At 39.9% G+C, this 26,179-nt stretch overlaps 1 protein-coding gene across 6 annotated transcripts in view; it reads left to right on the top strand.

Moving 5' to 3' along the window:
* Positions 1 to 26,179, top strand: part of Coq6 (ubiquinone biosynthesis protein COQ6, mitochondrial) — a 159,979-nt gene that overhangs the window by 71,429 nt on the left and 62,371 nt on the right. For 5 of the 6 annotated variants that reach the window (XR_012966803.1, XM_076191737.1, XM_076191735.1 and 2 more), the window contains 2 exons: positions 2,045 to 2,107; positions 18,022 to 18,129. Coding sequence is in view for 5 of the 6 variants with exons in the window: in XM_076191737.1 (XP_076047852.1) it covers positions 2,045 to 2,107; positions 18,022 to 18,129 (171 nt within the window). In the remaining variant the exon portion in view is untranslated. The remainder of the gene's footprint in view (positions 1 to 2,044; positions 2,108 to 18,021; positions 18,130 to 26,179) is intronic. The other variant, XM_076191736.1, reaches the window with a different exon arrangement.

Below are 26,179 nucleotides of genomic sequence, written 5' to 3'. Positions count from 1 at the left end.
GTTTTGATTTGGTCACTGATTTCCTTCTGTGTTACAATTATTTCTTTCATTGAGGGGGCTATCTCTCTCTATTTCCTCACAGTTAGGTGAGTTTTCTATTGTGAATACTGATTTGAAGTGGTTCATGATTTCAGCCATTTCCAGTTCTTCTGTATATTCATATTTACCCTGGCACAGCTTTTCTATTTCTTGTTTATTCTTCACTTTACCATTTACATACCTGTAAAATAGTTTGGGTTCTTCCTTGCATTTTTCTATTATTTTTTTTCGTAGTTTCTCTTTTCATATCTGCGTATTTTTACATAATCTTCTCTTAGTTTGATGTACATTAGCCATTTGCTTGTTTTCTTGTCTTTTTTCAATTTCTTCTAAGCTTTGTCTCTTTTGTCCTTAGCCTCACTACATTTTTGTTGTACCAGTTTTTTATGTATGTTCTTTCCTTTTTTTTGTTGTGGTACATATTTATTCACTCCCTTATTATAAATTTCATTTAGTATATTCCATTTCTCTTCCATCCCTGTTTCTTCATTTAGGAATTTTTCCCAGTTTACGTTGCGAAAGAATTTTTTTAGTTTCTCAAAATTTGTTTTGTTTTACATTAGTCTTCCTATTCTATGTTTTTCATTTCTACTTTGATACATTTTCTCTTTCAACTCAAATATAAGACATAGTATATGATATCTACACAATGATTGAATGAGTAGGTTAAAGGAATTAACTTACGTAGTCATGACTGTTACTCCAACTGATCCCAAACAGACTGAGACAATGCAGCCAGACAGTTTTGTCAATTGTTTACAGAGTATAACACACAGCCAAACAAATGGCTCAGAGTATGAAAATGACCAAAGACAAAATATAACAGACTGGGTACCCCTTTTGTTAGGGGGGAAAGTCTTTGGTATATAGATAGATAGTTTATCCATGCAATGTAAGGGAAGAAGGCCCTTGGATATGTATGTATGGATCATTCTGTAGTATTGAAAACATTGCTTTGCCCATAAATGTTTCATTTCCAAAAAAGTAAACATTCAGGGGCTCTCTGTACTTTTACCCATTTCCAGTTCTTTTAATTTTTTGTCATTGAAATCAACTACCCACAAATGGCCCTAGTTGTTTAGTCTTTCTAGATTTTTTGTAACAGTTTATAATCTTCATCTTCTATTCTCCTTATGATCTTTGTATCATCTGCAAACAGATTAATGGAAATAAATTAACTACTTTGTTTTAATGTCCACTGTGAACATTATTATTATTATCATATTTCTCCCCATCTCTTTTTCTGCATGAGGGGACAGAGAGGGGGGTTTGCTGATTAAATGAAGTGGCCTTATTGTGGATGTGCTGTGTCTTGCTACATTGATTCTGACCCATGGCAGTGGGTGATATGCAGGGACAACCTGTCATCCAGGTGGAGCCAAGAAAAATGGAAGGGAGGGGTGATGAATAGGAGTGGAGTATGTGGGGATGAAATGGGTGGGAGTGGATTTATGCCTTTCACTTCGGTACAATGACGCCGACATGGGCATCATGAGGTGTGAGTGGGTACACGAAGAAGCTGGCATCAGTGTCTTGATTATATATTTTTTTTGTAGTTGTACATGAGTTACCCCTGGATTCTATGAACTGGTTTATCATATTTCTGTGTTTATTATTACTCAAAGTAAAAGAGAACAACTAATACAGCAGTGACTTTATATTTTTAATACAAGTAATGTATTATACCGTATTTGACTCATACTGAAGTGGTTAACTTTGGCTACCTCCCTTGTGAGGGGGAAGAAGCCTTTGTTATATATATGTATGTATGTGAATATCATAAGATACAGATGGTGAACCTATGAAAATTGAAGGCCATATTGATTGAATTCACTTGTGCTTTATGTAGTGAAATCATGTTCAATTGGCTCATACAGTTTTGTTAGGAAAGCACATCATGCATTTCCACTCATTTTATAAACAGAATTTAATTGTGTAACATTGGATTGTACTTTCATGTGTACAATTAAAAAGATTGAGATTGATGATTGAATTACCATTCCAGCCATGTGAAAACACAGTTGCATGGCAGAGATTCCTTCCAACTGGTCCAGTAGCACTCTTACCAGTAAGTATAACTTTTCATTATTTTGAATTATAAACACTATTTGTTGGATGGTGATGCTGTTTAAATCTTCTCACCTGACCCAGTGCCTGATAGGTCAAAGCCTGCCAAGTTGCCATTGGACACAAATGCTTTCTAGATGTTGCTATCTATAGACAGTTCATATTTTGCCTTCTCCATCTTGTTCTTTCAACTACCTACATCACACCTTCAATCCTTATCCATCTAGGTCCTCTTGGTCTTCTTCCATGTGATACTATTTCAGTGCCTTGTGGGTTCTCTGCATCCATTTTCTGCATGTATTCATGCCATTTCAGTCTTTCTTTCAACCACTTTGATGATGATGTCTCTTTCTAGTTCTTTCTAATATATATGTTTCTTGATCTGTCTCTTCTAGTGACTGCTACTCAGCTGTAATGTTTCCATTTCTCTTGCATACACCAAGAACAAACCATGTGTCAAAGACCAAGCCTCCAAGTTTTTCAGTAGCATTGGTGTAAGAATAGTTGTAAAGATTTTAACTGTTCACTTTATTGGTACATTATTATCCTTTGACATTTTGTTGGAGGGAGGGTCGCCGAGTAAGTGAAGCAGCCTTGCTGTGGATGTGGTGTGTCTTGCTGCATTGCTTCTGTCCCAGGGCAGTGCACAAAATACAAGGATGATCTGTCATCCATGAGGAGCTAAGATGAGAGGGAGGAAACAGTGGTGGATGGGAGTGGAATGGGTGGGATTATATATATTCCTTTTGATTTTGGTTACCTTCCTAGTAAGGGGCAAAAACCCTTGGTATATAGACAGATATTGCATACAAAGTCCCTACTTTATTATTATATTTTATGTTTGAATATTAATCTCACTAGCCCAAGTGGAAAAGATATATGATCCCATTGTGTAAGGCCATGTCCACACTGAGCTTCATGCAAGCACTGCCAGAGGCTTAGTGTGGACCTGGCTTAAGTGTAGAAAGGTTTGAAAGTGAGAATTAGGAAGGTCATCCTCTCATCCATTCACAGTATCCCTCATTTCATTTATCTATATACATGGGACCAATAGTGGACACCAACTAATGGTGGTATTGCAAGAGAGCAAGCAGAGAGAATAATCTCCCAGCTGCACAATTTCAAAACCTATCCATTGCATCACTTTCATGTACAGATACACCCCAGAGTGTTTTTTTGTTTTGTTTTGTTTTTTCCATCAATTTCAATAGTATTTTCTCCATCTTTCCCCATATGATGTGTTGACTGCATGTTTTATTCAGTCATTATTTTAGGGACTGTAGTGACATCCCTACATCCCAAGTTACTCAACTTTCTTTTGTGACTGGAGATTAATCTCTGCTCAGAAAAAATAATGCTTATCATTCTCAACTTCTGCTATCCCTCTTTATAGTTATCCTTGTCAGATCTCTCTTGTCACCTCTGTGACTCAACCTCTTTGGTGCGATATTGTCCCCAAATATAGAAGTGCTGGTAAAATATCATCTTCATTCTTTCAACGTAAGGGGAGCTGACAGTTGGTGATTGCCATCATCCTATTACTTTCAGCTGGTGACAGAAGCAGTCACAAATTAATGCAATGAAAATAGAGGCAACAAATATGATATATACATATGATTTCTATTAATACATTGGCATGTAGAGCCACACTGGATTATTGCACTACATAATTATTTGGATGGGGTGGTGGGGGAAGTAAATGCAAGGGGAATGGGCAAGGACTGGAAATGCTACTCAACTTGTATGAGGAGTAGCAAAGATCCCCATTCAGCACTTTCTTCATAGTCGCCACTCCAACACCCATTTCTCTTACCAAGGTCTGCATTGCCTTGCCTGATCTTGCCACACCTTTTTTTGTAGCTTCTCAATGAATTTCATTGTGCAGACAGAGTCAGAATGCCTGCTATGATCCTTCCTGCTAGCCACTGCTTCCACTTCTCCCTCGCAATTCTCCAGCTCACATCTCATGGCCTTCAAGGTATTCAAGGAGCACTGAGCTGCAGCTAAGATTTCTGAATTTTTTAATCTGACATGAATTATCATGCTGCAGGTCATTATCTTCTAATATTCCGGTGCTTTCCAGTAGCCCATGCTCTCTAGCTCTCACACCCACCAATAGTACACAGAATCACCTATCCAGTGCACTTTAATGCTATTAAATCCTTCAAATGGTTCTGAAATGGCAGAAAAAAGAATGATCAAATTTATCCTGAACACCTTGTAGATTGAGAGAAGCAAGTAAATGCCTTGGGAGATTAAAAAGTGTAATGAGAAATAGACATTTGGGAATGGATGCTAAAAGGAGATTATATGAAGGGGTGATTGTGCCAACAGCACTTTATGGGGCAGAAACATGGAACATAAGAGAGGAAGAGAAGAGTTTCAGTTTTTTTAAGAATAAATGCCTGAGAAGTATGGTAGGGGTTACTAGGCTAGATAGAGTGAGAAACGAGGAGGAGAGCGGGGATGGAAAAGGAGTTGGTAGGGTTGATGAAAGAGTATTAGGAGGGTTTGAAGACATGGAATGAATAAGTGAAGAAAGATTAGTAAAAGAAGTGTGAAAACCAGAGGTGGATGGAGTGAACATGAGGGGGTGACCAAGGATGAAATGGATGGATTGGGTAAAAGGGGCATTGAGCAAGAGGGGGATGTCTGTTGAGGAAAGAAGGGAGAAGACAGAAGATAGGGGTGAGTGGAGGATGGTTGTATATGGATGATACTTGGATACATGGAAGGAAGGAAGGGAGTGGGTGGGCGATTAGTTGTTACCTAGCTGTATTATATGGGAAGGGAGCTATGCTAGTAGTGACTCATCTTTGTATCTTTCAGCATCAAGTTTTTTCTTAGAATCTTAAATAGTGTTTGCACACACTGTTTCTTTATCTAAGTTATTCCAGGTATCCAGTACTCTGTGTAGGAAGCTTTTTTTTCAGATCTCTTCTATAGTTATCCTTTTTGAGCTTCTTTTCGTGTCCTCTTGTCTTTCCATTGTCCCATTTTAGTAAGTTATTCCTATCTAGGATTTCCATTCCTTCCATGATTCTAATGTCAGCAGATCTCCTCTTTCTCTTCTTTGTTCCAGAGTTGGTAATTCTAATTTGGACAATCTTTGTTTGAATGTTAATTTGAAGAGAGTTGGTGCCAACTTTGTCGTTGTTCTTTGTACCCTTTCTAATTTCTTTATATTCTTTTTAATACTGAGTGTCCATAGTGTTGCTGCATAATCCAGTTTTGGTCTATATTTTTTTAAGCATTTCATCATCCAATTAGTCAAATGCCACTTTCATTGACCTTAATAGGATGAAGGTTTCTCCGACTATTTTATTGATATGTTTGTTCAGTGTCATGTCTTTGCTGATTATCACTCCAAGCTCTCTTTCTGAGTTCACTTTTTTGACTTCCTCACCAATTTTATAATTTCTTGATATTCTATTTTTACTTTTTCCAAGCTATATTATACTACACTTCTTGATATTGAAGTTCACTTCCCACTTTTGAGTCCATTTCCAGATTTTGTCCAGGTCTAACTGTAATGATTCACAATCCTCCTCTGTTCTTACTTTCTTTAGTATTTTTGCGTCATCTGCAAAGAAATTCATATAACACACTACTCCTTCATCCATGTCATTTATAGATATGGCAAACATGATTGGAGCCAGTACCGAACCTTGTGGGACATCACATATCATTTCTTCACAATTCGAGTATTTGTCTCTAATTACTACCCTCATTTTTCTCCCAGTCAGGAAATCTTCCATCTATTCCAATAATATTCCTCTGATACCACCTACTGATTCTCTTTTTCTTATTAGTTTCTTGTGTGGTACCTTATCAATTGCTTTTTGTAGGTCTGGAAAAGCACAGTCTGCCCATCCATCCCTTTCTTGTATTATTTCTATTAGCCTCGGATAGAAGCAGATCAGGTTTGTTGTACATGATCTTCCTTGTCTAAATCCAAATTGATTTGGATTCCGTATAGTTTTTTCTTCCAGATGTTTAACCCATCTACTTTTGATAACTTTTTCACATATTTTTGCTACTGCGCTTGTTAGGGAGATCGGTCTGTAGTAGGTTAGATCTGCCTTGTTTCCTCCTTTATATATTAGTACATTGTTACCATTTTTCAAGTCCTGTGGTACCTTTCCTTCTTTGACTCTTTGATTATATTGCATATTTTGTCCGTCAGCTCCTCTATGCATTCTTTCAGTATCCAATTTGCAATTCCATCCGGACCATGTGATCTTCTGACATCAAGGTTTTTTATTTGGTCTCTGATTTCCTTCTGTGTTACAGTTATTTCTTTCATTGGGGGGGATTTCTCTCTATTCCCACACAGGTGAATTTTCAATTGTGAATACCGATTTGAAATGATTGCTCATAAATTTAGCCATTTCCAGTTCTTCTGTATATTCATAATTTCCCTGGCACAGCTTTTCCATTTCTTGTTTATCTTTTAGTTTACCATTCACATACCCTGTCTGGGGTACTGGCTGCATGTTATTGTGGCAAAGTAGCATGCAGTTGATACTTTAGGGTCTACATGGGGTGGCCCTATGGACCAGAGTCACACATAATTTTGTCTGTGCTAGAGGAGGACTCTGTTCACAGAGAAATTATGATACTTTTATTATACTGCGACTGTCCCTCTGTTATGCTGTCCTCCAACCCCTTGTTACTGTCCTATACCATTTCTCTGAATATTCATTTCCTTTTTTTTTTTTTTCCTACCCTGTGGTGGGGGATAGAATGCTGCCACCAAATCTTCCCACTTGAATCGTAACATGCGAGAAAAACGGGATGGGGATTAGGATTAGGCATCCTTCTCCCTGTAGCCCCACGGGAGACATTCCTACAAAAAGTGAAAGCATAAGAGGGACTAGGAGTTTTCCAACCAGTACTACTAAGGTGTGGGTCTTTTAATATCGTAGTACAGATTAGAGTAAAAGGGAAGAGATAGGCAGTATGTTTTTGAGCAGAAAGATGGATGTGTTGGCATTGAGTGAAACTAAATTGAGAAGGAGGGGCAAGTGTGAGTTTGGGAGTGTAGTAGGGAGGTTCTCTGGAGTGAAGAGAGAGTGAGGGAGAGAAGGGGTGGCTATACTAGTAAGTGAAGAGATAGGTAAATGTGTAGTGGAGTGGAAGGAGGTTTCTTCAAAGTTAATGTGGATGAAGGTGAAACTGAGAAAAGAGATGTGGGTTTTTGTAAGTGCATATGGGCCTGGTAGTGAGAAGAGTGTAGAAGAAAGGGAGGCTTTTTGGATAGATTTAAATAAGTGCATAGAGGGATTAGGGAGAAACATCAATGTAGTAGTATTGGGAGACCTTAATGCTAGGGTAGGAAATGAACCAATAGACAGGGTGGTTGGTAAATGTGGAGTTCCAGGAAAGAATTGTAGTAGAGAGTTGATGTTGAAGATGTGTCTTGAAAGAGAGTTGGTGATAGCAAATACAGTGTTTAGGAAAAGAGTCAATTATAAGTACACATGGGAGAGGGTGGTGGATGGTAGGGTGGTAGAGCATTAATGGACTATGTAATATTAGATAGCAGTATAATAGGAAGAGTTAAGGATGTACATGTTGTAAGGGCAGAGAGTAGGGGAATACTAGATAATTTTCTGGTGGAAGGTGAGTTGAAAGTGGAGGATGGAAAAAGACAAAAACAACAAAAGGTAGGGAGGTGCTTAGAGTGAACTGCTTAAATGAGAAAGAAAAGGAGAAGGAGTACAAGAAGAAGCTGAAAGAGGAGTGGGAGGGAGTGAAGGATAGAGTAGAACTAGAAGTTGGGGAGGAATGGGATGGTTCAAGGAGGGAGTCACAAGGTGTCCAAAGATGGTATGTGGAACAAGAAGGACCGGAGGAAATAGAAGGAAGGATAGTGAATGGTGGGATGATGAAGCAAAGAAGGTTGTAGAAGAGAGAAAGCAAGCTTTCATAGATTGGTTACAAAATTGGACAAGGGAATCATATGAGAGGTACAAAGAAAGGAGAAGTAAAGCATAAGATAAAGGAGGCAAAAAAGAGAGCAGATGTGAAATGGGGTAAGAGTATGACAGAAAAGTTTGAAAGTAATAAAAAGATGTTTTGGAAAGAAATTAAGAGAGGAAGAGGAGGTGAATCAAGTAAAGAAGAAAAGGGAAAAGGTGCAGATAGAGAGATGATAATGGAAGAGAAGGCAGTAAAAGGAAGATGGGCAGAGTATTTTAGGGAGTTGCTAAATGTGAAGGAGGAAAGGGAGGGAAAGGTAGTTGCAGTGGGAAATGCTAAGAAAATGACCGTGATGAGTGACGAAAATGGAGGAGAAATAAAAAAGGATGAAATGAAGGCAGTTATTAAGATGATGAGAGCAGGTAAGGCACCTGGTCTGGATGGATGTCATGCAGAATGTCTGAAAAAAGGAAGAGTGATGGTGGAGTGGCTGTTAATGTTATTTAATATTGTTTGAGAGGGTAGAGTACCAGAGGACTGAAGGAGTACCTGTTTAGTTCCACTTGACAAGGGAAAAGGGGACAAGTGTGAGTGTAGTAGTTTCAGAGGGATCAGCTTGTTAAGTGTAGTTGAGAAGGCTTATGGGAGAGTGTTAATTGAGAGGATTAGGAGAGGAACAGAGGGAGTAATTCGTGAGGAACAGTGTGAGTTTAGGATAGGTAGAGGTTGCATAGATCAGGTTTATGTGGTAAGACAGATATGTGAGAAAGCTATAGGAAAAGGTAAGGATGTTTTTGGGCTTTTATGGATCTGGAAAAGGCTTATGACAGAGTAGACAGGAAGGCTCTGTGGGAGATATTGCACATATACGGGATAGGAGGAAAGCTTTTAGGAGCAGTCAAGAGTTTTTACAAGAGTAGTAGAGCGTGTGTCAGGATTAGAAATGGAGAGAGTGAGTGGTTCGAGGTAAGGGTGGGGCTTCATCAGGGATGTGTTATGTCACCCTGGCTGTTCATTTTATACATGGATGGGGTGGTGTGAGAGGTAGATGCAAGGGTGGTGGGTCAGGGATTGGAGATGGTTAAAGAAAATGGAGAAAAATGGGAAATAATCCAGTTGTTCTTTGTGGATGACACTGCGCTTGTAGCAGGAACAGAGGAGGGATTGAGGAAGTTAGTGACATAGTTTGGGAAGGTGTGTGAAAGAAGGAAGTTGAAGAAAAATGAGGGTATAAGTAAGGTGATGAGATGTACAAAGGGAGAAAGTGGGAACAGACTGGAAGTATTAACCCCTTCCATACGGTGCCGCACACGTAGGCGTCATGGGGAGCGAGTGTATTCGCGAGGCTGCCATATCGGCGTCTTGATTATATTTATTGTAGTCGCCCCTCCATAATGACATTCTTTCTAATTCTTTTGTAATCGCATTTTCTATGGTTATCAGAATTCACGGGTGAAGAGAGAACGATCGATATAAGCGGTGACTATATTTTATGATGCGAGTATTATTACGACACGTCGTACGGCTGGCATTGGTTGCTGCCACCGAGATCTAAGTCCATGACGCCTACGTGTGCGGCACCGTATGGAAGGGGTTAAGGGGGACTGGAGAAAGTCTATAGTTTTAGATACTTGGGTGGAAATGTGGCAGTAAAGGGAGGAGTGGAGGTAGAGGTAGAATGTAGATTGAGAGAAGTGAGAAAACAACTTGGTGGATTGCAAAGTGTAATGAGAAATAGACATTTGGGAATGGATGCTAAGAGGAGATTGCATAAAGGAGTGAGTGTACCAACAGCACTGTATGGGGCAGAAACATGGAACATAAGAGAGGAAGAGAGAAGGAGTTTGGATGTATTTGAGATGAGGTGTTTGAGAAGTATGATAGGGGTTACTAGGCTGGATAGAGTGAGAAATGAGGAGGTGAGGAGGAGAACTGAGGTGGAAATGGAGTTGAGAGATAGGGTTGATGAAAGAGTATTGGGATGGTTAGGACACATGGAAAGAATGAGTGAAGAAAGACTAAAAGAGGTGTGGAAGGCAGATGTGGAAAGAGGGAGCATGAGGGGGCGAGCTAGGATAAGATGAATGGATGGGGTAAAAGGGGCCTTGGGGAAGAGGGAAATGTCTGTTGAAGAAGTACAGGAGAAGACAGAAGACAGATGTGAATCGAGAATGGTTGTATATGGATGATGTTGTGATGCATGAGGTAGAATGGTTGGGGGATGAGGGAGTATGTGTGAGAAAAAATTGACGCAGCCCAAAAGGATTTCTCCCCGTCTTCTCCTTTTCTGCATGAGGGGATGGAGAGGGGGGGTCGCTGATTTAATGAAGCGGCCTTGCTGTGGATGTGCTGTGTCTTGTGACATTGCTTCTGGGATGACCCATCATCCAGGAGGTGCCAAGATAAGAGGGAGGGAAGAGGGTGGAGGGGAGGGGAGTGTGATAGGGATGGAATGGGTGGGAGTGGTTTTTATGCCTTTGTTTTTTGGCTACCTCCCTTGTAAGGGAAAAAAAGGCTTTTGTATATGTATGTATTTACATACCTGTAAAATAGTTTAGGTTGTTCCTTGCATTTTTCTATTATGTTTCTTTCATAGTTTCTCTTTTCATCTCTGTGTATTTTTATATAATCATTTCTTAGTTTGATGTATGTTTGCCATTTACTCTTTTTTTTTTTCATCTTTTCCAAGCTTTGTCTCTTTTATCCTTAGCCTCACTATGTTTTTTGTCGTACCAGCTTTTTATGTATACTCTTTCTTGCTTTTTTTTGGTACATATTTGTTCACTCCCTCCTTATAAATTTCTTTTGGTATATTCCGTTTCTCTTTTATCCTTGTTTCTTTATTTAAGAATTTTTCCCAGTTTGCATTACAAAATCATTTTTTTAGTTTCTCAAAATTCGTTTTGTTGTACATTAGTTTTCCTTTTCTATGTTTCTCATTTCTTTTTAAGTACATTTGCTCTTTTAGTTTGAATTCTATTAGTACATGGTCACTCTATCCTATTGGAGTTTTGTAATCAATTCTGTTCACAATTTCAAGTTCTGATGTAAGTATTAAATCCAGTCTTGATGGTTCCTCATTGTTTCTGTATCTAGTATTTTCTTTAACCCACTGAGTCATTGTATATTCAATGGTCATATCAAGTATGTTGCCCCAGAGGTCTTCTCCACCCTCTACTGTCATTTCTTCCCAACATATTTCTTGTGAATTAAAATCACCCATAATTACTGTATTTCGTCTTTCAGTATATTAGTTCATTTTGTATCTTCCAACAGTTTGGAATGATTGCTTTCTGTCCAGGCCTGTGTTTTGGGGGGCACATACACTACTACAAATTATCTGCTTTTACTGTAATTGCTTTCAACTTTTATCATAATTGATTCTACATTGTTTTTCCTTCTGTTATCTTTGTCACAATTAAGTCTTTCCTAGTCAAAAATAATACTTCCCCTCCCTGTTTTTCCTTTCCATTCTTCATCCAACAGTTGTATAGACCTTGTCCCACAGTATTTGCTGGTAGAGTACTTTTTAATTTAGTTTCTACTATTCCCATTATGTCTGGTTTTTGTAATGCTAGATAGTTATTTAATTCATTCAGTCCTGAAATCATTCTATCTGTGTTGGTGTAGGCTAACTTTAATTTTTTCCTTTCTCATCTTTTTCTGTCTACTTTGTTTCCTTTTTCATGATATACCATTTTCTCAGCCTCAGGTCCACCACTCTCAAAAAGAATAATTCTTTTCAGTCTCAGTTCTCTTTTAATTTTTTTCATTTGATTCATTTCTAAGTTCCTTTTCTTTCTCATTTTCTTCATCGTTCATTTCTTTTTTTTTATCCATACATTTTTGTAATGTTCATAATTTGCTAGTTTTGTTGTTCTAGATAGTACTTCCTCTGCAGTCATTTGTGACCAATGTTTTACTTTTAGTGGCATATATATATATATATATATATATATATATATATATATATATATATATATACATACATACATACATACACCAAGGCTTTTTCCCCCTTACCAGGGAGGTAGCCAAAAAGGACAAGGCATAAAATCATTCCCATCCATTCCATCTCTGAAAACACTCCGCACCCCTCCACCCTCCCTCCCATCTTAGCACCTCCTAGATGACGGGTCATCCCTGCACCCCGTCCACTGCCCTGGGTCAGAAGCAGTGTCGCAGGACACAGCACATCCACAGCAAGGCCGCTTCATTAAATCGGAGACCCCCCCCTCTCCGTCCCCCCATATAAAGGAGAGGACGGGGAGAAATCCCTTCGGGCTGCGTCAAAATTTTTGCTCACACACACTACCTCACCCCCCATTCCCCCGTCCATTCCACCTCATGCATCACAACATTTTCCATATACAACCATTCTCCATTCAGCCCTGTCTTCTGTCCTCTCCCATCCTTCCTCAACAGACATTCCCCTCTTCCCCAAAGCCCCCTTCACCCCATCCATCCACCTCATCCTAGGACGTCCCCTCATGTTCACTCCTTCCACATCTGCCTTCCATACCTCCTTTACTAGTCTTTCTTCACTCATTCTTTCCATGTGTCCAAACCATCCTAATACTCTTTCATCAACCCTATCTCTCAGCTCCCTTTCCACCCCTGTTCTCCTCCTCACCTCCTCATTTTTCACTCTATCAAGCCTAGTAACCCCCATCATACTTCTCAGACACTTCATTTCAAACACATTCAAGTTCCTTCTCTCTTCCTCTCTTATGTTCCATGTTTCCGCTCCATACAGTGCTGTTGGCACAATCATACAGTCTCCTCTTAGCATCCATTCCCAAATTTCTATTCCTCATTACACTTATTAAACCACCAAGGCATTTACTTGCTTCTCTCAATCTACATTCTACCTCCACCTTCACTCCACCTTTTCCTGCCACATTTGCACCCAAGTATCTAAAACTATCCACTTCCTCCAGTCGCTCTCCCTTAATGCTCACTTCCAGATTACTGCCACTTTCACCCTTTGTACATCTCATCACCTTACCTTTACCCACATTTATCTTTAGCTTTCTTCTATCACACACTCTCCCAAACTTTGTTACCATCTTCCTCAATCCCTCCTCCGATCCTGCCACAAGCGCAATGTCATCCGCAAACAACAGCTGGCTCACCTCCCACTTTTCTCCATTTTCCTTAACCATCTCCAATCCCTGACCCACTACCCTTGCATTCACCTCTCGCACCACCCCATCCATGTATAAGTTGAACAGCCAGGGTGACATAACGCATCCCTGACGAAGTCCCACCTTTACCTCAGACCACTCACTCTCTCCATTTCTAATCCTGACACAAGCTCTACTACTCTCATAAAAACTCTTGACAGCTCCGAGAAGCTTTCCTCCTATCCCGTATATCCGCATAACCTCCCACAGTGCCTTTCTGTCTACCCTGTCATAAGCCTTTTCCAGATCCATAAAGGCCCAGAAAACATCCTTCCCCTTTCCTATAGCTTTCTCACATATCTGTCTTACCACAAAAATCTGATCTACACAACCCCTACCTGTCCTAAACCCACACTGTTCCTCACCAATTACTCCCTCTGTTCCTCTCCTAATCCTCTCAATCAAGATCCTCTCATAAGCCTTCCCAACTACACTTAACAAGCTAATCCCTCTGAAACTACTACATTCACACTTGTCCCCCTTTCCCTTGTAAAGTGGAACTATACAAGCACTCCTCCAGTCCTCCGGCACTCTACCTTCTCTCCAGCAAACATTAAATAACCTCACCAGCCAGTCCACCATCACTATACCTCCTTTTTTAAGACATTCTGCATGGGATCCACCCAGACCAGGTGCCTTACCTGCTTTCATCATCTTAACTGCTGCCTTCACTTCATCCTTCCTTATTTCTCCTCCATTTTCCTCACTCATCACTCTCATTTTCTTAGCATTTCCCACTGCAGCTATCTTTCCCTCCCTATCCTCCTTCACATTAAGCAACTCCCTAAAATATTCTGCCCATCTTCCCCTTACTGCCTTCTCCTCCATTATCATCTCTCCATCTGCACCTTTTACCTTTTCTTCTCTACTTGATTCGCCTCCTCTTCCTCTCTTAATTTCTTTCCAAAACATCTTTTTATTACTTTCAAAATTTTCTGTCATACTCTTACCCTATTTTACATCTGCTCACCTCTTTGCCTCCTTTACCTTTTTCTTTACTTCTCTTTTCTTTTCCCTGCACGTCTCATATGACTCCCTCATCCTATTTTGTAACCAATCTGTGTAAGCTCGCTTCTTCTCTTCTACAACCTTCTTTATATTTAGTATCTGACTATTCTATATGTCTCAGTTTCTTTACCTATACTTTGCCCTTCCTCTTGAATCTCTTTCAGAATTTCTTGTGATCTCTCTCCTCTTTTTCTCTCTGATATCTAGGAACATCATGTTTCTCTTTAATACCATAGATTACAATGAATCTTTTTTTATCCACTGTGTCCCTCCCCAAAATACCTTTCCCATTAATTACTTGTATTACCGTTTCCTTAGCATTTTCCTTGACCTGTTACTCCACTATTTCTTTAAAAGATAATTTTTTACTTTCCTGTTCTACTTTCCACTGTTTCTTTATTTCTGGGAAGTCATTTTCTTTGATCTTCTCTTCCACTTTTTGGTCACTGCCTGCATTTGATCCTTCATCTCTGTCTTTAACACCTCATTCACATTCATATCTTCATTTTTCTATCATTCTCTCCCATTATCCTATTTAGTTCTTTTTGCAGCTCATCCATTTCCCTGTTATTTTCATCATTGGCTCTCCTTAATGTACATCATTTTATATTCACTTTTGAGTTTATTTCATCTAACAAGTCTTTGATTTCCCTATTTCTCATATTTTTAAACCTGGGTCCTCTTTCTATTTCTATCCCTCTATACAAAATTCCACTCTGTCAAAACCAGAAAAAAAAAAAAAAATTCAAACCTTTGGTACGTCTTTGGTATTTCATTCAGGCATGTCCTTTTGGAGATCACCCCCAAAGGTGATTTGACCCTACTTATGTCTAGGCATCTTTTTGTTGGTCCTTTGTCCCTTTTTTTTTTTTTTTTTTTTAAGTAACTGACCATGAAAAAAAAAAAAAAGTACAGTAAAAGCCCTTGTATCCGGCACCAATGGGGCCGAAGACGTACCGGATACGAGAAAATGCCGGATACGGGAAGGGATATTTGAAAAATACATTTATTTACATTGTTATCTTACTTAGTAGATCTTCATTCACTTTAATAATAAACACATCCACATATCTATATATTGTAAATTCTATCAGTATAGAGTAAATCATATCAATATACATCAGTTATAATCATCACAGGATCACCAGTTGTCTTATTCATCATCTGATAATTTTACGACGGAGTTGTGAATGGCCGTGTTCAGTGTTGGGTGCGTTCACCTCTACACTCGAATTTTCTTTCACTAAACTTTTTGTTCCAACTTTCATAAAATATATGATGTCTCTGCTTAGAATTTTTTCCTCTTTGTTTGTGCACTGTTCTGCAAATTCCACAAACACTGCTAGACCCTTCGCTGCATCCTTCCACGACACTTTTATCTCAGGGTCGTCTTCTTCACTATCTGCCTCTGTCGTTTTCGCGTGTTCATCGGGAAGTGATTGTAAAATTTCATCATCACTAAGTGAGAATGTTGCTGCTTGGTCACTGTCCATATCTACACACACTTGTATCACTTCGTCACCAATGCAAAGTTTAGCGCGACAACCCATTTTCAATTCTTTCACCACCGATTCTTTCTTGGCAATGGAAAACCCTCAAATTTCTTATTCCCTTCCTGATCTTCAAACATTATTTTCGGATATGATTTGCTCCAACATCGCATTAAAGTTTGTTGTTTTTCATCCTCCCAAGCTAGCGATTCCATAAAAATAGCGCCTTCATTAAGCCAATGTTGGAATTCGGAAATGCTACTGTCCTCAAAATAAACTACTTTGCGCATAGAACTTTTCCAATAATTCATTTTAAAGTTTTGAATCACTCCTTGATCCATGGGCTGGATCACACTCGTTACGTTCGGCGGTAAATACACAACAGAAATGTTTCCATTGCTCAGTTCCTCAGCTGGTGGATGTGCTTTACTGTTGTCGAGTAGGAGAATAAATTTGCTGTCCTCTAGAAGTCTTTCTCTTTTTCAAATTTCCTTTCACTGATGGGACAAACACATCCTTGAGCTAATTCATGAATGTTTCTGAGTCCATCCATTTGTTATTTTGTGGGCGATAATCCACTGGCAAAGTATGTTAGATTTTTAAAACAACGTGGCTTCCGGTATTTTCCAACGACACACAATTTGACTTTATGAGTCCCTGCCATGTTCGTACACAGTAACATCGTCAGTCTATCCTTGCTTTGAACCTTTTGGTGGTTTCCTCTGCTTCACTGGTTAGTGTAGATGCCGGTAGACAGCGGTAGAGCAGGCCGGTCTCGTCAGCGTTGTAGATCTGTTCCGGTTTCAGATCGTCTTCGGCAACCAATTTTGCAAACCTATGACAGAAAGGAGGAAAGAAAAGTTAAAAAATAAATATATATATAAATGCAATATGCATCCGTGTATGCGAGAGATAAATTGAGATATGAGATGCGAATCTTTACCATGAAGGCATAGGTTAATTAACGTACCTGTCTATAAACTCCTCTGCAAAAGGTAAATCAGCAGATTTTGCTTCCCCAAACACATCAAGACGACGTATTCTATGGCGATTCTTGAATCTTTTAAGTCATCCATCTGAGAACTGGCACGATTCTCCAATTGACATCTTTTCAGCAAAATATTTGGCTTTCTCTTGCAGCGTTGGGCCTAAGCTGCACCTTCAGACATTTTAAGACAAAACCACTCGTACAACACTTTGTCCAGCATTTCCACACGTTTGTGTTGTAGAGTGTAGTGATTTTCTGCAGCTTCAGGCGTGTCACTCAACTTCGCAAACTCTCTTAGCTTTTTGGATTGGGCCTTGATATCGTAAATAGTAGACGACCCAATGCCGTATTCTTCCGTTAGTATTTTTCTATTTTCGCCTTTCTTCAATCTTCTGCATATGTCCACCTTTTGCTTAAGTGAAAGCTCCACACTTTCCTCTTCTCAATTTTGGGCATGATAAAATAGAGTTGGCTAACATCTGCACGGAGGTGGCTAACACGTGGCGGGAGAAGTGAATGGGACTGAGAAGCCCTGGTGGCGGCGAGAGCAACTACAACCACGCGCAGGGATTTTAAACACACGCGGGAAATTTAAATTTATCTATTTTTTGTATACGTCTATCTTTATCACAATTTTTCGGTTTTCGTGAAAAATATGCCAGTTATTTGAAGTGCCGGATATAAGAAGGCCGGATACGAGGGCTTTTACTGTAAATAAAAAATAAAGACACAAAGACAGTTACATTATTGGTCACTCATAGTATACTTCTTCCTTCTCGTTTTTATAAACAGCTAGGGTTGGTTCCAAATTTGTCTGTCTGCGAAACGCTGTTTAGCGCTTCTGAGCTTGTTTTCCATACATCTTACTTCAACCATTGCTGGAGTAAGGGAGTGGTTATGTGTGAATAATATTTTGACACAGCTTCAAGGATTTCTTCCCATCTTCTCCTTTTATGCATGAGGAGATGGAGAAGGGTGTTGCCGATTAAATGAAGCAGCCTTGCTGTGGATGTGCTGTGTCTTGCTGCATTGCTTCTGATCCAGATTAGTGGGTGAGATGCAGGGATGACCTGTCATCCAGAAGAAGCCAAGAAAAGAGGGAAGGAGGGATAGTGAATGGGAGGGGAGTGGGTGAGGATAAAATGGGTGGGAGTGGATTTATGCCTTTTGTCTTTGGCTACCTCCTTTGTAAGGGGCTTTGTGCCACTTCTCAGAAGTAAAGCAGTTTTTGCACATTCGTAATTGATTATGTTTGTAAATGGGAATAATATTGTGGAACCAAATTATTTATCATATTTTCTCAAAATAATTGTTTTAGCTTTCAGACACAAAAAGTTCCCTTGTGTGGTCAACAACTAAAACCAAGGCAAAGGACCTCCTTGATTCATCTGAGGATGATTTCATCGATGAACTTAATAGAGCCTTGGTAAGAGCCATCTGGTGTTTGCTTTTGTGTAGCAGTATGTATGGTAATGTGATAATCCTGTCAGTAATGTAGCACTCTGGAGAATTTGTTGTGATGACAGAATTCAGTTTAGGGGTGGGCCTGACATGAATTGAGTCATGATTGATCAAGGCCCTATTGTAATATTTATTGTAGTGTAATAGATAATTAGAATATATTAGAGAAAAGGCATAGATGGAAAAAAAAAATGCCATGCTACTTGATTCCATTTATCATGTACCTTCATGCATCACAGCAATTCATAAGGTACAGTAATGTGAATATGAAAGACTCAGTAAAGTATCATTATAACTAAATTATCATACTTGACCCAAGAAAAAAAAAAGAACAAAATAATGCTAAGATTTTTTCATGTAATTAATTTTTGTTGATTATATTTGTTATATATTTGATTATATTTGTTATATTACAAATTGATAATTATATAATTATGTGCAAATGTAATTTGTTATATTATAATTTCTTAATTATTCTGCCAGGGATGTGTTATGTTGCCTATGCTGTTCAATTTATACATGGATGGGGTGGTACAAGAGGTATATGTAATGTGCTGGGGATTGGAGATGGTTAAAGAAAATGGAGAAAAGTAGGAGATAAGCCAGTTGTTGTTTGCTGATGACACTGCTTGTAGCAGGATCAGAGGAAGGGTTTAGGAAGTTAGTATTTACCTAGTGGTATTATACGGGAAGGGGAGCTATGCTCAGGGTGACCCATTTTTGTATCTCGCAAGATCAAGTTTGTTCTTAAATTTTTGTATTATGTTTGCACACTATTTTTTCATCCAATTTATTCCATAGATCGATCACTCTGTGTGGGAAGCTGTGCTTTTTTAGGTCTCTTCTGTAGCTATCCTTTTTGAGTTTCATTGCATGTCCTCTTGTTTTTCCTCTGTCCCACTTTAACCTCTTCAGTAAGGGCCTTAAATCTCATGGGCAGCAGTCGCTGCCAGCCGTACGACGTGTCGTAATAATACTGGCATCATAAGATATAGTCACCGCTTATATCGATCGTTCTCTCTTTCACCCGTGAATTTTGATAACCATAGAAAATGCGATTATAGACAGTTTAGAGAGTATGTCATTACGCAGGGGCAACTACAATCAATATAATCAAGATGCCGATATGGCAGCCTCGCGTATCCACTTGCTCCTCATGACGCATACATATGCGGCACCGTATGGAAGGGGTTAATAAGTCCTCTCTATCAAGGCATTCTTTTCCTTTCATTATTGTGTAGATCATAAGTAGGTCCCCTCATTCTCTTCTTTGTTCCAGGGTCAGCAATTCCATTTTGGCCAGTCTTTGTTCATATGTCAGGTTTGAAATTGTTGGGTCCATCTTTGTCGTTGCTCTTTGTATTCTTTCTAATTTTCTTATATTCTTTTTTTTACTGGGTGACCATATCAGCACTGCATATTCCAGTTTTGGCCTTATCAGTGTTTGTAATATTTTCTTAATCATTTCTGTATTCATGTATTTAAAAGCCACCTTTATTGATCTCAACAAATTGTATGTTTCTCCGACTATTTTATTTATATGTTTATCTGGCAACATTTCTTTGGAGATAATTACTCCTAGGTCCCTTTCAGAATTTACTTTCTTTACTTCTTTTCCATCAATTTTATACATACATATACCAAGGCTTTTTCCCCCTTACAAGGGAGGTAGCCAAAAAGGAAAAGGCATAAAATCATTCCCACCCACTCCATCCCTGAAAACACTCCACACCCCTCCACCCTCCCTTTTATCTTAGCACCTCCTGGATGACGGGTCATCCCTGCAGCTTGTCCACTGCCCTGGGTCAGAAGCAGTGTCGCCAGACACAGCACATCCACAGCAAGGCCGCTTCATTAAATCAGTGACCCCCCCTCTCCATCCCCCCATGCATAAAAGCAGAAGATGGGGAGAAATACCTTCGGGCTGCGTCAAATTTTGCTCACACATACTACCTCACCCCCCATTCCATATCATGCATCACAACATCATCCATATACAACCATTCTCCATTCACCCCTGTCTTCTGTCCTCTGCCGTCCTTCCTCAACAGACATTCCCCTCTTCCCCAAAGCCCCCTTCACCCCATCCATCCACCTCATCCTAGGACATCCCTTCATGTTCACTCCCTCCACATCTGCCTTCCATACCTCTCTTACTAGTCTTTCTTCACTCATTCTTTCCATGTGTCCAAACCATCCTAATACTCTTTCATCAACCCTATCTCCCAACTCCCTTTCCACCCCCATTCTTCTCCTCACCTCTTCATTTCTCACTCTATCTAGCCTAGTAACCCCCATCATACTTCTCAGACACCTCATCTCAAACACATTCAAACTCCATCTCTCTTCCTCTCTTATGTTCCATGTTTCTGCCCCATACAGTGCTGTTGGCACAATCACTCCTTCATACAGTCTCCTCTTAGCATCCATTCCCAAATGTCTATTCCTCATTACACTCTTCAATCCACCAAGACATTTACTCGCTTCTCTCAATCTACATTCTACCTCCACCTTCACTCCACCTTTTCCTGCCACATTTGCACCCAAGTATCTAAAACTATCCACTTCCTCCAGTCGCTCTCCCTTAATGCTCACTTCCAGTCTACTCCCACTTTCACCCCTTGCACATCTTATCACCTTACTTTTACCCACATTTATCTTTAGCTTTCCTCTATCACACACTCTCCCAAACTCTGTCACCAACTTCCTCAGTCCCTCCTCCGATCCTGCCACAAACGCAGTGTCGTCAGCAAACAACAGCTGGCTCCCCTCCCACTTTTCTCCATTTTCTTTAACCATCTCTAATCCCTGACCCACCACCCTTGCATTTACCTCTCGCACTACCCCATCCAAGTATAAGTTGAACAGCCAGGGCGACATAACGCATCCCTGACGAAGTCCCACCTTTACCTCGAACCACTCACTCTCTCCATTTCTAATCCTGACACAAGCTCTACTACTCTCATAAAAACTCTTGACAGCTCCTAGAAGCTTTCCTCCTATCCCATATATCTGCATAACCTCCCACAGTGCCTTTCTTTCTACCCTATCGTAAGCCTTTTCCAGATCAATAAATGCCCAAAAAACATCCTTCCCCTTTCCTATAGCTTTCTCATATATTTGTCTTACCACAAAAATCTGATCTACACAACCTCTACCTGTCCTAAATCCAAACTGTTCCTCACCAATTACTCCCTCTGTTCCTCTCCTAATCCTCTCATTCAAGATCCTCCCTTAAGCCTTTCCAGCTACACTTAACAAGCTAATCCCTCTGAAACTACTACATTCACACTTGTCCCCTTTTCCCTTGTAAAGAGGAACTATACAGGCACTCCTCCAGTCCTCCGGCACTCTACCCTCTCTTAAACAAACATTAAGTAACCTCACCAGCCAGTCCACCATCACTGTACCTCCTTTTTTTAGACATTCTGCATGGCATCTATCCAGACCAGGTGCCTTACCTGCTTTCATCATCTTAACAACTGCCTTTACTTCATCCTTCCTTATTTCTCCTCCATTTTCCTCACTCATCACGGTCATTTTCTTAGCATTTCCCACTGCAACTATCTCTCCCTCCCTATCCTCCTTCACATTTAGCAACTCCCTAAAATACTCTGCCCATCTTCCTCTTACCGCCTTCTCTTCCATTATCATCTCTCCATCTGCACCTTTTACCTTTTCTTCTCTACTTGATTCACCTCCTCTTCCTCTCTTAATTTTATACATACATACATATACCAAGGCTTTTTCCCCCTTACAAGGGGGGTAGCCAAAAAGAAAAAGGCCTTTTGCCTTTTCTTAATTTTATACTGTCCTGATATTCTATTCTTGCTTTTCCCAAATTCAATTATACTGCAGTTCTTGATGTTGAATTCTACTTCCCATCACTTACTCCACTCTGAGACTTTGTTCAGATCACTCTGTAATGAGTCACACTCTATTTCGGAGTTTATTCTCTTTAATAACTTTGTGTCATCCACAAAGCAGGTCATGTAACTTTCAATACCTTCATCCATATCATTTGCATATATAGCAAACATTATCAGAGCTAGTACTGACCCCTGTGGGATGCCACTACTCATATCTTCCCATTTTGAATATTTGTCTCTGAGCACTACTCTCATTTTTCTTCCATGTAGGAAGTCCTCCATCCAATTCAATAGTTTTCCTTGTATGCCTCCCATTGTTTCCAGTTTATATAGCAATTATCTCTATGGTACATACGTACATACATATACCAAGGCTTTTCCCCCCTTTCAAGGGAGGTAGCCTTGCTGTGGATGTGCTGTGTCTTGTGACACTGCCTCTGACCCAGGGTAGAGGACAAGGTGAAGGGATGACCCGTCATCCAGGAGGTGCTAAGATAAGAGGGAGGGTGGAGGGGAGGAGAGTGTATTTAGGGATGGAATGGGTGGGAATGATTTTATGCCTTTTTCTTTTTGGCTACTTTTTTGGCTACTTCTGTATGGTACCTTATCAAATGTCTTTTGTAGGTCCAGGAAGGCACAGTTTGCCCAGCCATCCCTTTCTTGCAATATATCTATCAATCTTGAGTAGAAACAAATCAAATTAGTGGTACATTATCTTCCCTGTCTGAATCCAAATTGCCTTGGGTTCAATATATTATTCTCCTCCAGATATTTTGTCCATCTATCTTTGATGATTCTCTCACAAATTTTAACTGTTGTACCTGTTATGGACTCTGGTCAATAATTTGTTGGGTCTTCCTTATTTCCCCCCTTACATATTGGCACTATATTGGCATTTTTCCAGTCTCCTAGTAGTTTTCCTTCTTGAGTGAGCATTCAATTATTTTGTATATTTTTCCTGTTAGTTCATCCTTACATTCCTTTAGTATCCAGTTCGCAACTCTCTCTGGGCAATGTGACTTCTTAACATCAAGCTATAATATTTGATTCCTTATTTCATTCTGAGTAATATTTAATTTCTTCATTGGAGGAAATCTTACTTCAATTCTTTGATCACAGTTTTGTAGATTTTTTTCCTCTGGTGAATACAGATTTGAAATGTTTGTTCATAATATTTGCCATTTCTATATCTTTTGTGTATTCTCTGTTACCTTGATGTAATTTAAATATTTCCTGTTTATTTTTTAGTTTGCCATTTACATATCTATAAAAGAATTTGGGTTGATCTTTACATTTGTCTATTATGTCTTTTTAATAATTTCTTTTTTCTTCTCTACGTATTTTTCATCACCTTACTTTTGCCCACATTTATCTTCAGCTTCCTTCTTTCACACATCTTCTCAAACTCTGTCACTAACTTCCTCAATCCCTCCTCTGATCCTGCTACAAGTGCAGTGTCATCAGCAAACAACAACTGGCATACCTCCCACTTTTTTCCATTTTCTTTAACCATCTCCAACCCCTGACCCACCACCCTTGCATTCACCTCTCGCACCACCCCATCCATGTATAGATTGAACAGCCAGGGCGACATAACATATCCCTGACAAAGTCCCACCTTTACCTCAAACCATTCACTCTCCATTTCTAATCCTAACACAAGCTCTACTACTCTCATAAAAACTCTTGACTCCTCTTAACAGCTTTCCTCCTACCCCATATAGTAGTACCTCCCACAGTGTCTTCCTGTCTACCCTATCATAAGCCTTTTCCAAATCCATAAAAGCCCAAAAAACATCCTTACCTTTTCCTATAGCTTTCTCATCTTTCTTACCACAAAAATCTGATCTACACAAAACCTACCTGTCCTAAAACCAAACTGTTCCTCACCAATTACTCTCTCTGTTTATCTCCTAATCCTCTCAATCAAGGCGGAACGATACAGGCACTCCTCCAGTCCTCTGGCACTCTATCCTCTCTTAAACAAACATTAAATAACCTCACCAGCTAGTCCACCATAACTGTACCTCCTTCAGACATTCTGCATGGCATCCATCCAACCCAGATGCCTTACCTGCTCTCATCATCTTAACAGCTGCTTTCACTTCATCTTTCCCTTTTTCTCCTCCATTTTCCTCACTTATCACTCTCATTTTCTTAGCGCTTCCCACTGCAACTACCTTTCTCTCCCTATCCTCCTTCACATTTAGCAACTCCCTAAAATACTCTGCCCACCTTCCTCTCACTGCCTTCTCTTCCATTATCATCTCTCCATCTGCACCTTTTACTTTTTCCTCTCTACTTGATTCACCTCCTCTTCCTCTTTTAATTTCTTTCCAAAACATCTTTTTATTACTTTCAAAATTTTCTGTCATACTCTTACCCCATTTCACATCTGCTCTCCTCTTTGCTTTCTTTATCTTATGCTTTACCTCCCTTCTCTTTACTTTGTACCTCTCATACGATTCCCTCGTCCGAATTTGTAGCCAATCTATGAAAGCCTGCTTCTTCTCTTCACCCTTCTTTGCTTCCTCATCCCACCATTCACTACCCTTCCTTCTATTTCCTCCTGCCCTCCTTGCTCCACACACCATCTTTGCACACCTTATGACTCCCTCCTTGAACCATCCCCATTCCTCCTCCACTCCTAGTTCTACTCTATCCTTCACTCCCTCCCACTCCTCTCTCAGCTTCTTCTTACACTCCCTCTCCTTTTCTTTCTCATTTAAGCAGTTCACTATAAGTACCTCCCTACCTTCTGCCCTTTTCCTCTCTCTCCACCTATTCTTCACTCTCAATTTACCGTCCACCAGAAAATGGTCAGATATTCCCCCATTCTCTCCCCTTAGAACATGTACATCCTTAACTCTTCCTACTATACTCCTGGTCACCACTATATAGTCCATTAATGCTGTATCTCCCACCCTTCCATCCACCACCCTCTCCCATGTGTACTTATGCTTGACTTTCTTCCAAAACATTGTATTTGCTATCATCAACTCTCTTTTTCAAGACGCATCTCCACCATCAATTCTCCACTACGATGTTTACCTGGAACTCCATACTTCCCAATCACTCCGTCAATTGGTTCATTTCCTACCCTAGCATTAAGGCCTCCCAATACAACTACATTGACATTTTTCCCTACTCCCTGTATGCACTCATTTAAATCTACCCAAAAAGCCTCCCTTTCCTCTACGCTCTTCTCACTACCAGACCCATATGCACTTAGAAAGGCCCACATCTCCTTTCCCAGCTTCACCTTCATCCACATCAACCTTGAAGAAACCTCCCTTCACTCTACTACACGCCTTCCTATTGCTTCACTTACTAGTATAGCCACCCCTTCTTTCCCTTGTCCCCTCTTCACTCCTGAGCACCTAACTATACTCCCAAACCCACACTCACCCCTCCCTTTCATTTTAGTTTCACTCAAAGCCAGAACATCCATCTTTCTTCTCACAAACATACTGCCTATCTCTTCCCTTTTACTCTCATCTGTACCACATCCACACACATTAAAAGACCCAAACCTTAGGGTACAGGTTGGAAAACTCCCAGACCCTCTTATGCCTTTACTTTTTCTTTTAGTAATGTCCCCTGTGGGGCTACAGGTAGCAAGATTTCTAGTCCTAACCCTCGTCCTGTTTTTTGTCGCCTCTTACGACTCAAGTGGAAAGACTTGGTGGTAGCATTCTTTTCCCCGACCACAGGGTAGGCAAAAAAAAGAAATGAATATTCAGAAAAATGGTACAGGACAGTAACAAGGGGTTGGGGAACAGCATAATGGAGGGACAGTCATAGTATAAAAGTGTCATCATTTCTCTATGAACAGAGTTTTCCTCTATCACAGACAAAATGATGTGTGGCTCTGGTCCATAGGGGTGCCCCATATAGACCCTAAAGTATCAACTGCATGCTACTTTGCCACAATAACATGCAGCCAATACCCCAGATGGGGATGTACAGGGGGAGAGAGTGACAGCAGGCTGGAAATGAGCATTAAGAGAGAGAGACTGGAAGAAGTGGATAGTTTTAGATACTTGGGTGCGAATGTGGCAGGAAAGGGAGGAGTGGGGGTGGAGGTAGAATGTAGATTGAGAGAAGTAAGTAGATGTCTTGGTGGATTAAAAAGTGTTATGAGAA

This window comes from Oratosquilla oratoria, chromosome 10 (assembly GCF_046742065.1).
Source record: "Oratosquilla oratoria isolate Oo_2021 chromosome 10, ASM4674206v1, whole genome shotgun sequence".
Classification (NCBI taxonomy): Eukaryota; Metazoa; Arthropoda; class Malacostraca; order Stomatopoda; family Squillidae; genus Oratosquilla; species Oratosquilla oratoria.
The sequence above is the reverse complement of the archived record's forward strand: the minus strand, read 5'-3'. Positions and strand labels throughout refer to the sequence as shown.